The following is a 17,876-nucleotide window of genomic DNA, read 5'->3' as shown; positions in this document are numbered from 1 at the left end:
CTTTGGTCATTAAGGTAGGAAATCAAGTGATGCTTTGCAGCAGTTGTCTATTTCCTTTCCTCTATGCCTTGTGGTCTCCACTTAGTTGTGGTTTTTTCCATTTTTTTTTCTTTTGGTAATGTTCCATAGCTGTAGTCAGAATACTTTTGCAAAAGAGCAAGTATTAAGGTTCTCTCAAAATAACTGACATTTGTATATTTCCACTGTTGCCCTAGCTACAGTCATTTGCACATGATTCATCAGATTGTAACTCATGCTACGCTCTTTTCAAGAGAATTAATCTATTAGTGTGGTGTAGTAACTGTATTATGACCGTAAATGAATACGTAGATGTGATTCTTAAACTATATCCTTTTTAAAGGGACAAACAGAAAATCTAAGCAGCATTTATATTGATGAAAAGTACTTTCCTCCACTTTATCAAAATGTGTTTGTCCTATACCATACCTACTCCTTGTCTTCACACATTGTGTTCCCATAATGATAAAACTTAGCATTTTTTTACCTTCTAATAGATTCTCATCTTGTCTTAGCACCTTCTGGGTAATATGACCAAACTGTTGACTTAGGTAATATCCCGTCTGAGTCTAAGCTTTGATTTCTTACTGCCTGGTTGACACATTATGTACCTCAGATAGATGGGTCCAATTCACAAGCATTAGTGTTATTTGTTAAAACTTGCCTATCAGTTTGGTACTGCCCAGAACACAAATAAAGGGTTTTGGGTTGTGTGAGATAATACAAACAAGACAAAGCCATAAGATAGTAGATTCAAGGTTGAAAGAGTTTAATATTTTGTGTTTGTGTGTCTGTGTATGTGTGTGTATTTAAAGGTGTCACTAGATTTCATGTCTGATGTGATTCTTGGGCAGTAACAAACACATTTGTTACTGATCATGTTAAGTTGCATTCATAACATCCCAGTTATGGATGATTTATTTACTGGTAAAGACATCAGCAGTTAGAGCAAAGTTGCAGGTGTAAATAAACAGTAACTGAATCCATGGTGTTTACATACAACTCTTCTTATATGTCTCAGTGAAATTATTTTTATTTCCTCCACAAAAATACCAGGATGTAAGGTGGGAGGTGTGGCCTGAAATCTCAAGTACACGAAAATGTCAAGTACCTAATGTGTTCTGTAAGACTGATGAGTCTGTACAAATGTTCTTTTGTTTACAGGTGTTTTGAGCTGGTACTACTATGTGTCTATGCCAATGCCAGCATCCACCTTCACTGTTGCTGTGGGGTGCTGGCAGGAAGTTAAACAGCAATCCTTCAAACAAACAGCTGCTATTGAAACAAACACTGAGTTCCCCTTGCCATCATCACAAACTGATTTCAGGTTGGTGTTTATAATATTGTTGGAAAATTAGATACATGGGTAGCATTTCCATTTACTGTGTGGAATGTGAAAATGAGTCATATTAGCACAGGAATCAAAATAGGACTTGTTTGATCTGAACAGAAAAATCTTGACAGGAAAATAATTCCAAAGGCATTATTTCATGGGTACAGGTGTGGTTCTTTTTATGTGAAAACAAGCTGCTTGGTGAGTAATAGGGTTTGTAAATTCCACTGTCCGCTAGATCTGTATCCTATATCCTTAATACTCTGCTGCAGCAATGCCAGGTCCTGTCTTGTTTCTTAAAATACTTGACTCAGTCCGTTCTGGATACCTAATGCCTCCTACAATACTGGCTGCTCAGTTATTTGTTCTGCTCCAGTCTCATTGCACAGTTAGAGCTGGCCTGTGCAGTGGTTTACCTGGGGTGATGTGTAATGATCATGAAAGATCTGGTACAGTGATCCCATAAAATGGATCAATGATTCTTAGCTGTTTTTGACCAAACTAGTAGAAATGTAATTATTTTGGATACATCTATTCCTCCTCTCAGTCTAGTCAAAACTCACTGAGTTTGAATTATTACAGAGTGGTGGATGAACAAAACAAAATATGCCTGAAAGTAAGACTTGAAGATAGAAAACAAGTTTCTGGAAAAATACCATTTGTTTTCACATGTATTCACCTTAGTTAGCAGAAGTCTCACACATGGGACTTGATTTCCTCATATATTACTCTCAGCTTTTCAAATTCATATCATAGCATCACAGACTAACCCAGGTTGTAATGGACCTTGAAGGTTCATCTAGTCTGTTCTTTCATGGGAAGGAGCTTAGATGAAGATATCTAACACCCATTGGCCCTTGTTTTGGCCATGTTGCTCCTTGTGAAGAGAGAGACTCTGTGGTCTTTGTAGATGCCCTTCAAGTGCTGAAATAGTGCGATAAGGTTCTCTTTCCCCTTCCATGAAAAGGCCTAGCTCCTTCTGTCTTTCCTCACAGGGGAGGTTCTGCAGCCCTTTGTTCATTTCTGTGTCTTCCTTGAACTGTGAGACCAGAAGGAGACACGATGCTTCAGGTACTGCCTGACAAGCTCTGTTCAGAGTGTGGTGATCCCAGTCTGTCTTTGCCAGCAATGCAGCTGCAGCTGCAGCCCAGGATCTGATTTGCCTTTTGCTGCAGTGTCAAACCAGTGACTTGTGTTCAAGTGATTGTCCCCTGAACTTCCATGTCCCTTTCAGCAAGGCTGCTCCCCAGACCCACAGGTCACAGCCTGTGCTGGGCCCTTGGGTTGTGTCATCCCAGGTGCAGGACTTTGCACTTGTCTCTGCTGCACCTTGCACTGCTCTTGCCAGCCCCACCCTTTCAGCCTGTCCAGGTTTCTGAGATGGCTCTCCCTTCGGATGTGTCCACCTCACCACCTAGCTAACCTGAGGGTGAGGGTGCTTTCTATCCCATCATCCAGGATATTTGTGAAGATGTTGAACAGTGTGGGACCGAACATCATTTCTTGGGGAACTCCACTAGTGACAGACTGCCAGCCTTAGTGAAAACCATTGATCACCACTCTCTGAGCATGGCCCGTGTGTCAGTTTTGTACCCATCTTGCAGACCACCTATCCAGTTTGTATGTTGCCAGTTTGTCCAGGAGAAGGTTCTGGGAAAGTGTGGTCAGTGTTCTGCAGAGCTCCAGGCAAACAACATCCACTTGTCTTCCCACGTCAACAGAAGTTGTTATTTTATTGTAGAAGGTGATTAGGGTCATAAGTATTTTTTCTGTTACTCAATTAAAAAATTTGCTGAAAAAATACTTGTCTTTTAGATAGCTGTTTTGAATAATACTTTGTTAACATTAAGACAGTGGAAGTTTTTATGGGTTTGGTAAAACTAGTCAGTCTTTGGAACTTGAGGGCTTAATATGGATTTTTTGTTGGAATTTAGAATTAAAGGATTCTGGTGACTTGCAGCTTGGCCAATTTTGGTAAAAAATGCTAATTAATCTTTAGAATAGAAATTTTTGTACTTTACCGAGAATCAGTAAGAAATGCCTATTCTAATTTTTAAATAATTTATAGGTTTGATGAAGTTCTAAAAATTGCTTTGTGTGTATTTCTTTGCTATTTATATGTTTATAATATGACTGCCTCTACAAAAGTAAGCTGTAGATGTTCATTATGTGTTCCTTGCCAAAGTACAGCACATTTGGTAATAGGAATTTATTGATCTTGATGCAAAAGATTATTCTGACTCAGTATTGATAGAATAAATGAAAACTTCTGGGATTTTTCTGTAAAATTTCTGAAAAGAGGAAAATATTTTTGTAATTTTTTGTAGCAAAAATTAGTGTAAGTTTTAATCAGCGTGGTGGTCATAGTTACGAGTTTATCTGTGTGATGGTTATTGTATGAGTTAATTGATACAGATAGTGTGATGTATCTGCAGCAGTTAGTGTCAGTAGAAGAAACAGAACTAATGTGTCTTGGGAAGAAAAATGACAAAGAATAATCCAGAAATCCTCAGCAAACATGCTGTCTATTGTATGTAGACAAAAACGGAGACCCTAAGTGTACAAGATTGTTCTGCAGCTAATCAGGACACAAAAATCTATGTCCTTAGAAATATGCTCTTACAGTTAATATCCAGTTAATCTTTAGTTGGGAGTTAGCACAACAAAGATTGTTGCTTGTTTCAGTCAGTGAGACCAGGTAACCAAACCAACATTACTCACAGTAGCAGACATTTCTAGAAAGGGTGTGAAATGGATAGACAAGCAAATGTGTCTCAGATAAGATAGTGGAGATAAACTCTAGGGCAGCAGGAAAAGGTAGGAATTCTGAAGGAAGCTGTTGAAATGTGTAATGTAATTTGGATCCAGATGCCAGTGAGTTTGACCTAAGGAGGCTGTATCAAAGTAAATGTTAAATGGAGCTATGGTGTTTATAACTTTATCTCCTTGTGGTCATTAAGGACTTGGCAACTTTTATAAGAGTTATGGTGCTAGCTTTCATGTTCCTGCCTAATCTTAACTCTGATAATAAAACACAAAGTGACATTGTTTTAGAGCAGAAATATACTGGATTAAGCCACCCTTAGAAAAAAAAAGTGTAGCAAAGGATGTGGTTTCTTTACATATGTAGTCAATGAAAGGACTTAGAGTCCACTTCTTTGACAGAAAGACTTATGTAAGGTGCTAAAGTGTTAATACTTCAGCAAAATCTCATCCATTTCTACATGTTATCATTTTGTCAGGACTTACCTGGAGCATGATCTTCCAAGCGTAAGTGCTTTGGGCAATGCTGGGTGCTTTGCCTGTCAAGGCATAGTAGAACCACATCACTTAAACTGAAATTTCAAACCAAGGAGAGGCTGTGCACTGTAGAGAAGACAGGCTAACAGGTGAAAACATGAAGCTGATTTCTGTTTAGATAAGAATCTATTTGGGCAGATAATTTATTGTGAAGGTATATGACTCAGTGTTTAGTAAGGATTTGATTTACCCCTCATTTCTTCCAGCTAAAGCTCTAAATATCCTGTAAAAGTACTATAAAGTAAGGTTAGCCTAATGTGGTACGATTGAATGTCTAGCATGATAAGCCTGAATTTACATCTATTGGGTATTTTTCTTAATAATAATCAAAAAAATTAGTTGAAGTTTCTGGGGAATTTTAGTAACAACAACAGAAAAAATCCCACTTGGAATTTTTACATTGTAAAACTACATTGTAAAATTACATTGTAATTGCACCTAAAATATTTGTGTTAATGTTATGCTAATATGTATAGAATATTATTTTCATGGCCAAGTTTAAATAGGACTTCTCTGAGTAAATATTTTTGTATTCTTATTAGTTCTCTTTACATATATTTTGAGCACTTATTTTTTTGATGCATATCTGTTACAAAAACAAGGTGTGACTAGTCTCTTTAGTTATGAGTGCTACTCAGACATGTAGTAATGAATGTTTCAAAGTGCTGCACATGTGTGAACAGAGTGAGAATGCAAATGAGCTGGTCCTATGGAAATTAATTCTGTCATTCTGATATCTAGAGAATATCCTTGTCTTAGTGTAGTTGTGCACATTTCTGATATCACAATTAAGTATTGTTTTGTTTCGTTTTGTATTGTCAGATGGCATGAAGAAACCTGTGGTCATGTGGAATATCCCTGCCGTTTCCAAAATCCTGCTGCCAGGTTGCAGGCAGTCATTCCTTATAGAGTCTTTGCTCCCTGGTGCCTTATGGAAAGCTGCGAAGAATATTTGCTTCAGCTAATTCCTCAGTGTCTCTCAGCTGCTTACGCCACACTGGGTACCCACCCCTTTTCCAGGCTTGATGTTCTGATAGTTCCTTCCAACTTTTCCAGCCTGGGAATGGCTAGGTAAAGAAACTTCTTAGTATCCAATCTGCTGTATTTTGCTAGGCTCCTTTTTATCAGCTAGTTAACAGTGTCAAGTTGCTGTCAATATAAAGTTGCTGTGCTGTTTTTTTTAAACAAAACTTAAAACTCTTGTTCTGACTTCATGTGAGTAGGTTTGTTTGCATCCTTTGTGACCTTTAATTTTAGTTTTAACAGGGCTTAGGGAAGGAAAATGTAAGCCTATTAGAAATATGGATCTGAATTTCTACATTTGCCAAACTGAATTTCTTTTATTGGTTCTATTGATCTAAATACTTGATGTCATTGTCTTGTTTTCTTTTGGCACTGATTTTAGCCTTATATTTTGACAGAACAGGAGCATTTTAAAATCCAAATCTAGAGTTACTTCATAAGCCTTTCCAATGTATGAGTTTCTAGTCAAACACTTACCTTTAGAAGCTGAAGGCAGACTGTAAGGATTATATTGTCAAGTTTTCATGGAATTGTAAGGATTCTCAAGCTTGTCCATGTCCCTCTGAATGGCATCTGTTCCCTCCAGCAATTTGACTGTAGCACTTAGATTGGTGTCGTCAGCAAACTGGCTGTGTGTGCCTGTCCCGCCTGTCCCACTGTGTGTCACTTAAAATGATGTTGAACTGTTACTGACCCCTGAGGACACCGCTCATCACTGCTCTCCACTTGGACAATTAACATTCACTGCAACCCTTTTGAGTTGCAGTGAATATCCACTGAGTGGTCCTTACAGTTTAGAGACAAAGGTGTTGTGCAGGACAGTGTCCAGTGCTTTGCATTCTGGTAGATGACATCAGTTTCTTTTCCCTTGTCCACCATTGTTGTAACCCCATCTTAGAAGGGCACCAAACTTCTCAGGTGTGATTTGTCATTAGTGTAGCCATGTTGGCTGTCACCAATCTGCCTTCTATCTTTGGTGTGCCTTCTTATAGTTTCCAAAAGGATCTGCTCCATGCTTTTGCTGGACCTTGAATTGAGACTGACTGGCCTGTACTTCCCGAGGTCATCCTTCTATATCTTTCTAAAAATGGGGGGTGTGTTTCTTTTTTCCCAGTCAATGGATCTTCACTGATGCCAGCAAGGTCATGGCCCTGCAGGCTGTGTTTATTCCCCGTGCTGCATGCATTAGCATAGAGGCTTTTAAGCTGGGCCCTTGAGGAAACCTACCGGCTTACTGACTTACTGGCTGGAATTCCTTTCTGCTGCTGTTCAGGTGCCCTTGTGCTGACCTGTTACCTCTCCTCAGGCTCTGGGCATCATACGAGTGGAGTGGATTGAGGTTCCCCTTTCCCAGCACCTTTAGTGTAAAGCTCTCTTCACCAGCCTGGCAAGCTTATGACTGAAGATGCTCTTACCCTTCTCTGACAGATGGACCCCATCAGCAGGCCAGGTTTCTCAAAGCTAGTCTCATGGTCCAAGTTGCTGAGCTCCTGGTGTGGCCCCAGTCCTACAACCTTTAGCTGATTTGACAGATTTGACTGGCCCTTCCAAGCTGTAGATTTTTGTTTTTTCTACAACCTTCCTCTTGCAATCTTCTTTTGGGTTAAAAGTAGAAAATTATGCTGGCACATTAATGATACTGTATAGTTTTTAGTGTAAGTATACTTGCTTTTTTATTCCATGAAGCTCTAGAAAACTTAGACATTTAGCATTCAGTCACCCTCCTCTGCCATATATGGCCTGTTGCTTTGTAGATACTTTTTACTGGTTACTGAGTTTTCAATGATAGTTCTTCACTCAATGAAAGCATTGCTTTGTGCATTCAATGTTGCTTTGTGCACCTACCACAAATTATATTCTCTGGTTCTTTGCCTGCTGGTTTGATTTGGAGTGAGGTGTGATACTGTGTACCATATTCTTGAAGCCATATGAAATTTGTAGAGCTGCTCAGCAGTTCTATTACTTCAAAGGCATGGTACTAAAGGGTTGGCACAGGGCCTTGCTATAATTGAGGAAGAAACTGGCCATTTGACTTAGCTGTGAGACAAGAGCAGTGGAACCATGAAAGGCAAGACACACAAATAGTACAAAATGAAAGAGAAAGCAGATAGTGATGTCTGGGCCAAAATTGCAGCACACAGTAGGAGAAGTCTTCAAGATTCAGTTGTTGATATGCTATTGCTCTTTGGAAAATTGCCAGTGCCTTCCCTGCATGTACATTTCCCAGAATTTAGAGGGAAAAGATACCTGCAGGAAGCCTGTTGCAAAGCCATCTGTCATTATCTGAGTCCACACTGCCTGTTCAGAATACTATAATTGTGTTTTCTTTGTGAAGGAGGTGAGAAAAATCTGAGCTTTTATTCCCCTATGCTTCATCTAACCACTGTCAATTCCAAGCAATCCATATCATTTACGATAAGGATAAAAGAAGGAGCATGCATGCTTCCTGATGCCTGTCACTTAACAGTGCATCAAGCCAAACACATTCCAATTTTTCAAAATTTAACTAATTTAAGAACTAATTTAAGGTGTTTAAATGTCAAGCTGTATTTGGACAGGAGATTATTAAGTGACTCAATAGCTTGTTTATTCCTGTTTTATGTTATTTTTCAAATAGAAGTTTCTATGTATATAGCAAGCTACTTGAAATGGTTGATTCCTGTGCATGCAGTGATAATTACCTAAATTGCTTAAGCTAACAATAAGCTGTGTGCAAAACCATGTCCAAACCCACATGAAGAAAAAAAAAGTTAGTTGTTACCTTGGGTTAAAAAGGTTGCTGTTGTATTTATTTTTTATCTTCTAGTCTATCTGTAGCTGTACAAACATAATACAGCATTCCAGCACATAGGAGCTGTTGTTACGAGAACTCTAATTGGACTCCTGTCTACCAGGGAAGGAAGCAGACATACATTTTAGTCATTATCTAAAGTATTAGGGCTTTACAGCATTTTGCACTTTTCTTTGTTTCTCTGTTGATTACACTTACTGTGCTTTTCACGTCTCAAAATACTTATTTTTATTTTGGAGGGATGTTTCCCCAACATCTTCGATTGGTAGGAAGTTATAATAGTTCCTGAGCAGAGTATAAAACACAGTTAGGTGTTTTAAATTGTATTTCAGTGGCAGCTACTGTGGGTCAGCTGCATTTCTCTTGAAGTCTGACAGATGCTTTACGAGAAAAACTAATAAACACAAATAAAATGAATATGCTTTCAGCTACAGTCTAAGTGATTCGGTATAGCTTCTCCTAAATTCTTGCTAGTAAAAGAACAATGTGGCCTACACAACTTTGTGATACTGTGTACACACTGTACAGAAATTATGTTGGACTGTACAGAAATTAAATTCATAGTTGTGGACCAAATTTAAATAGCTTAAAAGCCTGAGATTCAGTGCTTTCTCTAGAATGTTTAGGATCTTGTGAACAGGTAACAGCAGTTAATTGTATAATTTTAAGTTCCTTCACTAGCAGAAGAGAGCGAATTGGAGCAAAAGGAGGGAAGTGTATCAGACTACAAGGCCCTAAAGTTTCTAGTTAGGTTGCTCATGGAAGAGACCCCTGACCGCACACTACACTGAAAGGTGCACATCACTCATGTACTTAGAGAACTAAGAAGTTAAAATCAGGAGATTAAAAGTAGCACTATGTTTTGATGCTGCTCATATGCTACTCCCTGAGGAGTTGTCGACCCCATTGGCATTTAAATATCAGAGGTATTTCACAGTTGCAAATGCTCTCATGTGAGGCAGCAGTTAGTCATGTGAACAAACCTGAATGCAACATTTCAGATGAAAAGTAGGGTCTGTGTATTCGCTGGTTGGTTGGGCTCTTCAAATCAGGTCACTCCCAATCCAGTTTTGTTGATCACATTTGAAAAGGTAGTGTTTTGATGTCTCCTCCCACTGACCTACCACTCAATTTCCTTTTGTCAGAACCTGAAAAGCCTCCAAATTCCTTGCTCTTTTTCATTCCCTGAGGAAAAACGTTCTTTCAAATATAGAAACTCTAACTTTTGGTGCCACCTGAGCCTGTGCTTGAGACTATGACTTCTTTTGCAGTATTTAACGGCATAAGTTTTTTCACAGTTACACCAATCTCTTGTGTTTCTGTGATGTTAGAAACTGCTTAGCAGCTTTTTATTTCTTCAGAGCAAATGTGCTGATGTTTATTTTACTCCCCTGAGAGCTGTAAGTCTTTGCATTCAGTTGAAATTATTTTTGAAGCAATGGTATTTAAAGGTTTTTTGTTGCCAGCACACATTGTTTAAATAACGTAAGATATGGTATATCAGCAGAACTCTTGAGTCTTTCCAGTCTATGTCACCAAGGTTGTTAACTTCTTAAATTGAAAAGGGAGATGGCTCAAGCAGCCTCTTTGATCAGTGCATCTGTAGCCACCATTTGTCTGTTCTGTATGTCTGCAGTGTTACGATGACAACTGATAAGAGCATAGAAAATCAGCCAGGACTACTGGAAAACATTCAAATGTCAAAGTTAAATGTAAAACCTTTAATATTGTTCAGTCTTGCAGAACTGTGTGTTACTATTTGATACAACTGTAGAAGCCTTTTCTGAGTCAATATGAATGTAGATACACTTTTTTGCACAACATTTTCAGTTGTGTTAATTTGACAAAATACTCACAAGAGTAATCCTTAAACATTTAGCTTATTTTTTACATATCACTACACTAGTTGGTTATCCACACAGAAATAACCATGTTATTTTAAAGCAAATTAAAAAAAAAATTAAAGCAAAAAGTAAAAATATGGTGAAAGAAAAATTGAGTCTTAGCTGTGATAACAGTAATAACAGTATGTGGCTGTACAACAGGTGCCATTTTAACAGAGAAGCCAGATGTGTGTTCTGCAGTATCAGGGGAATTTCTTTTGCATTTCTGATATTTTTCCATAGAGCTTTCTCAGTGCTGTTGTGAGTCAATATTTACCGTTTGTAAGATGCTTCTGTTATGGGATAGTATCACAAGAAGATAACATTTCAGTCTGACATTACTGGCCAAAATTAATACAAAAAGGAATGTTTTAGAACATGTCAAGTTACTTACGCTTCAAATATGCAGCTTTACATTGTTGCCATCTGTAATTTTATGAAATGAATAGAGAATACTGTTTTAGGAGTTTAAAAATCACTTGCTTCTTTTGCTGTATGGCACATGAATTCTTAAAAGGGCATTTGGTTGTTGAAACCGGAGAGGTTAGTCAGGTTCTTTTGATGCTACTGTAGAATAGTAACTGCTTTTAAATGCTTTTAGTAACTGTTTCTAAATTCTAGGATTTAAAATTTTTAAAGTCTAGGATTAAAATTATGACAGAGCCTGTTAACATCATTTATAGTTAAAGGTGCCTAAGCATTTCGAATATAGACTTGTATTTCAGTGGTTTATAACTGTAAAGACTTGTTCCCAGCTTAAAGCTGACATAAAGTGGTTTGGCTTAGGAAAAGTGGGTGTGCATATTGTACACGCATATGTGAGAGGCCAGCATGTTTCTATGCATATTGTATTTGTATACATATAAATATATGTATATATATGCTCATGCCTAACATATATCCATTGCCAGCCCTTTATATATGTGCATATATAGGTGTGTAGGTAATACTAATGATTTTATTTTTGTTTTATGAGTTGCATGGCATTTATAAAGTAAAAGTATAATTTTCCCTCAAAAGTGACCTGTTTATAGAGAGCTAGAATATGGAGAACTGGAAAAATTGTCATTATTGAACACTAGGTTGGAGATTTTGAAACTAATTTTCAGAATTCTTTTTCCCTGTGTCTTACTTTATCTCTAACCCTCAACTTTTTTCTCCTACCAGTAGAGATGTATGTTTGGAAATGACTTTTGTAGATGGGTAGCAATATAGTGCATCTACTGTTTAGTATTCTGTCAGTAGCATTAGATGGTTTCACTTAACTTTCTGAATCATATAAATAGTAGAGTGCTTATAAATGCAGAGATTTTGCTGTATACGCTGTGAGTGGTAAGAAAGAAGATAATAAATGCAGCCAATTGTTTTGAAGCCCTAAGCTTAAAGGGCTGAAAGAAAGACAGTGTTCAAAGCAGCCACAGGCTTCTGTCATGCAATTATCTCTGATCTGACTTGCCGTACCAAGTATGTGAAGCTTTCTTAGTGTCTGTCTATGATAATTACTAGTAGTCCGCAGTTTACCAGCCCCACCTAGGAAGTTGCTGAGCAAGAACTCTGTGCAATCCAGTCCTTATGAGTAGTAGTGAGGAGTATGAGCAGTAGAGTGATCCATTCCTAAGCTCTATCTTTTGCTTCTGGCCAGGGAAACATTTCAGTTAGTCACAGAGAGTTGGGTAGGTGGTTTTGGTTTGCTTCTGTTCTGCTTGCCTACCCCTGGCCTGGAGCAGTAGTTTTGTCTACACTTATGATACCGCGCTGTGCCCAGTTTTGGGCTATCTGTTTATGAGAGACACAAAGTGAATCAGGCCTCTGCTAGGATTATTAGCAGGTAGGAGAATATGCTGTATGAGAAGAGACTGATAGAGCTAGATTTGTTCAGCCTGGGAAAAGATATTACTAACTAATCACTATCTCCTACCACCTGAGGGGGTGGTTGCAGAAAAGTCAAAGCCGTGGTCGTCTCAGAGATAGGGAAAATACATGAAGCAACATTCACAACTTGTAGTGATAGATTCCAGACTAGATATAAGAAACCACAGTTATTGTGGTTAAGCACTGAAACAGGTGGTCCAGGGAGCTTGTGGAACCTCCATCTCAGGAGGTGGTGAAAAGAGGCCTCTTCAAGCTTGACTTTTTCCTTCAATGCTTTTACCTTCAATGCTTTACTCCCTTGGTTTTATGTTCTGTTACAAATGACACCTCCCCCTCCGTATTACCTGTATGACTCATTCATGTTGCCATGGTACTTTGAGAGCCTTTCAACAATTAAAGTATTTTGTTTTCAGATAATCCAGGGAAGTAGTAGGAATGTATTCTTATTTTACATATAACTAATTGGTGGGTGTAGTTGTTACAGGAGATCTTTTGAAGAAACACACATTTTGTATTTCCCTTTTCCTCTCCCATCCATTGCAGAAGTTAAGTAAGGAACTGTGCCCATATCTTCTGGGCCCAAACCCAGTGTTCTAACATTGCACCAGCCTTTCCAAACTTTTCTTGTTTGTGATAGTAGGTAGTAGCTATCTTCCAAGTTTGAAAGGTATACTCCAAACTTTTGGGCTGCTAGGACTAACAAAAATCTGTCTTTAATTGAAATAATGTATAGTGCTTCTGTTTTTTACTCTTTGTTTTTTAAAAAAATACAAGCATTTTCATTATTACGTCTAATCTTGGCAGATGCAAATTTCACATGTAAAAGTTTCAGTATATTAAAAAGAATAAAAGCTATTGAAATTGAGGGTAAGGAATGGGATTTTTAGTGACAGCAGGTCTAATATCCTGATAGTGGATTCTAATATTAGTCTTATTGCACTTGGTGTCATCTTATATGGAATGTTTTGTCAATAGACTGATTTTATCCACTTTTTTCAAAGTTGTTTCAGAATTAAGTCTTTTGAAATGCCTTATTTGATGCTTACAAGGTCATCCTGCAGCATGATTAGTTCAAGAAAATGTGTATATATGCCATTGTGAAGGTGGGCAGTGGTGGTTTTGTTTAGAGGTGCAAGTTTTTGTCATCTAATGTTGATTTTACTGGTTGATTTAGTTGAATGAAGAGACATATTTCTTATAATATTTTTTGTTTTGTTTTTCACTGAGAAATCATTTTAGGTGTTGTAAAATTACAACATGGGACATATCATTAGTGAGTAAGTGTAAGTGTGACTATCATGATTATTTTTCTAAGTCTTTTTATCTTTCTGGTGATGTAAGGTGAGCTCAGACTGAACCAACAGTATAGTCTTACACAAGAAGAATGTCTTTAATTTTTTTCCTTGTGCATCTCCCAATCCCTTAAAAAAATCCCCGCAACAAGCAAGCAAACTCCTTTTGCCCCCTCTTCCTCCTTTAGTTCTGCATAAGTGTTCATGCTTAACTCTGTGGAAAAATATGAACCCATGAGCCAAAAATCGGTTATCTATTTTAGAACATGTAATTATTTGAAATAAGGTAAAAGTAATTTAAACGGCTAAACAAGTGCAAAATCTGTTCCTTCTCCACACGTATGATATGTGGTTTATGATTGAATCTGTTTTAAATTTGCGCTCATATTTTTGGTTCAGTTTTCCAATTAATGTGTCTAAAGAAGCAATTTAATTTTGCCCATAGAATTACAACTTCAGCAACCAGGTAATATATGCAGATGATGATTTTTCTTATTTTTAATGTACTACAATGAATGTTATTCCCTGTAATACTGGTGTAAATCATGAGGAATTCTAGTAAGTTCTGGGTAGATTTGTTCTATGTGCATGAGATCATAGTTTGTCTATGAAACTTAAAATTTTTTAGGTGCTCTTGTAAATATTTGTGCTTTTCAGCTGTTAGTTAAGATGAGGTATTAAACACTGTTCCTAATTTTTATGACATATACTGTGATATTGTTGAAAATAGGAGTTCTTGTGCAAATCATTATTTACACAATGGTTTAGAGCTTGATACACAAAAAGCTGTTTCTAGTGATGGCTTTCTCATCTTACTGATTTAAAACTTTTGGGACATAGGAATAGGAATTCTCTTATCTGTGATTCTGTGATTTATACAGATGTTGTCTTTGTTGGGTGACTGCTCAGTCGTATTCAAAGTCACTTTCTGTGCACACAGCAATTGAACATTTTTTCCTTGAGCCCTTTTTGCCTATCAGATGGAACCAGGGAACAGAGACTGAATTTTGTACTACATGTGTCAGCTACAGGCTCTTTGGAGAGAGGAGAGAAAGACTTGTGTTGAGACATTTTGTCTGCAGTGCTAGTAATTCGTATGACTGCTTCTTATATATGAAAGAAAAAGATGGGGGAAAAAGAAAAGGATGTAAATTATCCCTTTATTGCTTCTCCGTATCTTGATTCCAGTGTGTGTTACACTGTGTTCTGAGTGCATTTTGTTTAATAACAAAGGCCTAATTGGCGATTCTCTCTTGCTTTCAGCTGCAGGGGTATAGAAACTGCCAGGCAGTAGTGTGGAGAAAAGGCAGAGCCGTGGTTCTGAGTAGATGTGTTGTGAAGAAGATCAGATAGAGGATAAGCTGAGGGGATAACATGGAATCATTGAGGTTGGATAAGATCTTTAAAGTCATTGAGTCCAACCAGTACCCTAACACTGCCAAGTCCACCACTAAACCATGTTCTTAAGTGTCACATCTACGTATCTTTTAAATAACTCCACGGATGGCAACTCAAAGACTTTACTGGGCTGTCTGTTCTTCTGGTGAAGAAATTTTTCGTAATATCCAATCTAAGCATCCCCTGGCACTACTTGAGGCCATTTCCTCTTGTCCTATTGCTTGTTACTTGGGAGAGGAGAGTGGTAGAAATGAGTAGTGATATAGGAACTTGTGAGAGAACAAGCTAGAAAATTTAGCCAGTGAACATATTCCAGGCACAGGCAACCTGTACATTGTGTTTTTGTATGACTTAGTGAAAATCAGCAGATTTCTTTCTATGCTCTCAAATTATGTATTTGACACCTCTGAAGGATAAAGTTTTTTAATTAAGTTGCTGCAGTATCACTTTGTGAATACTATTTCTGGCTGTTATTATTTTAATTTTGTGTAGTGACCAAAAGCCGCAGTAAAGGAGTAGTCTTCCGAAAGTACCTAATTTGAGCAGGGACCGCATAGCCCTGTGAAACAGTTCCCATGGAGTGCTTTTCTGTTTGGTCTTGTAAAGTGAAAACTACAGCAATACTTGTTTTCTGAAACTTGATAAACATATTTTTTCACTGTGTAAATCCTTAATTTCTGTGGACTTGGATTATTACCCTGTTGAAGGCTTCTCTTCCCTTTATTGGGAAGTGTGTGCATGTTAGGATTGCTCTTTAGGCATCTGAGAGTCCTTGGTGGCATTCTGAAGTGACAAAAGTAAATGGTAGACAAAGGAGATTAACATGTTCAGAGACTCTTGCAGCGATCCCAGTACTGTGTTGATTGTTTTTGCAACTAGTTGGAGTATTTTGTAATTAGTAATAGTTTGTGTCCTTTTTTTGTGAGTCTTTTTAAACAAATTGACCCAAAAGTTCTGTTAATTAAGAGCAAAAGCAAAATCCTGCCCAAAATTGTGAAACAAGGTTACCAAAGGCTTTATGTATTTTTGCACTGATTAAAGGTTTTTTTTTCATTTCTACTAGAGGGGCTTGAGTGGATTTCCTATGAACTGGTGCTAAAAGGGCCTGCTTTTCATATTGTTCCTTTTCCTTCTCAAAAGTTAAATTCAAAATAGAAGCTGTGATGGGAGGAAATTCAAGTCTAACTCAGTTGTGAAGCAAGTGGAAGGACCACAGAATGTTTCCAAACAGAAAGAGAAATCCATCTGAGATTTGTTTCTCCTAGTCTGTGAATCAAACCTTTTCTACTGTTTTTGGTATTTTTCCAGAGGTGCGATTGTCAGGTAATCTCAAGTGAGCAACACACAGGGGCTTTAAGATCTTTTGAAATACACAAATACAAAACTATTTACTCTGGGGCAGAGATTCAAGGTTTTGGGTTTTTTTCCTTCCAGAAAGCTTGGGAAGAAAGACAAATTAGAGGGAAAAATAGCATAAACTCAGAAGAATCCAGACAGGACATTTAGGACATCACTACAAAGTGGCGGAGATTAGGTGTTTCTCTGCAAGTAATAGTTTTTCTTGTAACCATGTATTCTACATTTCTCCACAAGGTTTCCCACAACTTATCACAGTCATCTTCTATAATTAGTGGAATAATTTATTGGTCATTAAGAGTAATTCCTCTTCTATGGCCACCATCAGAGCTTGTAAGATTATTGTTTCTATTTTACTAATATTTTCTTATTGAGTGCTAAGTGGTTGGATAGGAGTTAAATGAGGCCTTCACCACTACACTCCTTTGCAGTGGGGATTTGGGTCTTATGGTTTTCCAGTGGTTTAGGGTTAGCTTCTGTTCCCAAAATTAAGCAGTTTCTCCAGGAAACTCTCATACAAACAAAATCTGGTGATAGAAGCTCTGACTTTATATAAATCAGGAGATGGGAATGCCTCTCTTCTCTCATCACAGTTGAGATTTTATTTATATTTGGGATTTTTTTGAAACCTTCCGCAAGTACTTTATGATATGCCCATTGTCTCTGACCAGTAACTTTATCTTCCTAGGCCTCGGTTTGGTTTTAGGTCTTATTTATACTTGAGCTCTTTGAAAACTTATCTCAAGGTGTCTTTTTTAATAACACTGGTACTTTGGAATTTTTCCCACATTTTTCAGCTGCTGCAAGCTCAGTTTCGTAACATTCTCCCCATCTATGCTATTGTATAGTTAAGTCTATTTTCCTCATATATTGTAATTTAGTACCAGCTTTGATCATGACCATTCAGTTGAGTCTTCCTCTGCTTAATGACTTGGATCCTATAGTTCCTGTATTTGCTCTTCTTTCTAGTTCTTTGCTGTCATATCAATCTGTCATTTGAGAGACTTCATTCCTGAAGGACAATTTTATTGAATGTGTATTGTTGAGCAGCTTATTTTCGAACTTGGAATGATCCTTTTCACTTTAACATTTTGCTAATCCCTTTCTTCCTATGCTCACCAACATCTGCTAGAATGGGGCTTTTTCAAGGGCCTAGGTCAGATTTCAGTTACTTTTGATGAGAGGTAATAGCCAAAACTTTTAGTGCCTCATGATCCATTGCTAGTTTTCCAAGCAAAGTTTTGATATTCCCTTGCCACGTGAGGTCTGAAGTTTTCCTGCAATTTCAGTGGCAGTGGGCTTCAAGCTGTTCCAGGGGCCTTTGCAGGTCTGAGTTTGGACTATCATCTTCAGGAAACACCAACATGTGCGTCATTTTCATGACACCAAAGGGCATCATTGTTATCTGTCATGTGTTCTGTGCTTTTAGAAAAGTTAATCCAGTCTGTTTGGCTAGTGTTATTGTTATGACATTTTAATGCTGATTACCTAAATTTGCTTCTGAATCCACTGCTGAGCTGTGATTACGACATTCAATAAGCTGCTGCTCCTGTTTGGCTAAGAGTGCAGTACTCATTTTTCAACACTACCACCATCACATGCTGGCAGCT

The 17,876-nt window shown here is 37.7% G+C and overlaps 1 protein-coding gene across 21 annotated transcripts in view; it reads left to right on the top strand.

Moving 5' to 3' along the window:
• Positions 1 to 17,876, top strand: part of LOC125320202 (aminopeptidase O (putative)) — a 228,594-nt gene that overhangs the window by 21,041 nt on the left and 189,677 nt on the right. For 20 of the 21 annotated variants that reach the window (XR_007201046.1, XR_007201048.1, XR_007201045.1 and 17 more), the window contains exons 4-5: positions 1,183 to 1,345; positions 5,474 to 5,722. Coding sequence is in view for 13 of the 21 variants with exons in the window: in XM_048292283.1 (XP_048148240.1) it covers positions 1,183 to 1,345; positions 5,474 to 5,722 (412 nt within the window). In the remaining 8 variants the exon portion in view is untranslated. The remainder of the gene's footprint in view (positions 1 to 1,182; positions 1,346 to 5,473; positions 5,723 to 17,876) is intronic. The other variant, XM_048292285.1, reaches the window with a different exon arrangement.

Source organism: Corvus hawaiiensis, chromosome Z, assembly GCF_020740725.1.
Source record: "Corvus hawaiiensis isolate bCorHaw1 chromosome Z, bCorHaw1.pri.cur, whole genome shotgun sequence".
Classification (NCBI taxonomy): domain Eukaryota; kingdom Metazoa; phylum Chordata; class Aves; order Passeriformes; family Corvidae; genus Corvus; species Corvus hawaiiensis.
Note: the sequence above shows the minus strand (reverse complement) of the source record. Positions and strands in the feature narration are given on the sequence as shown.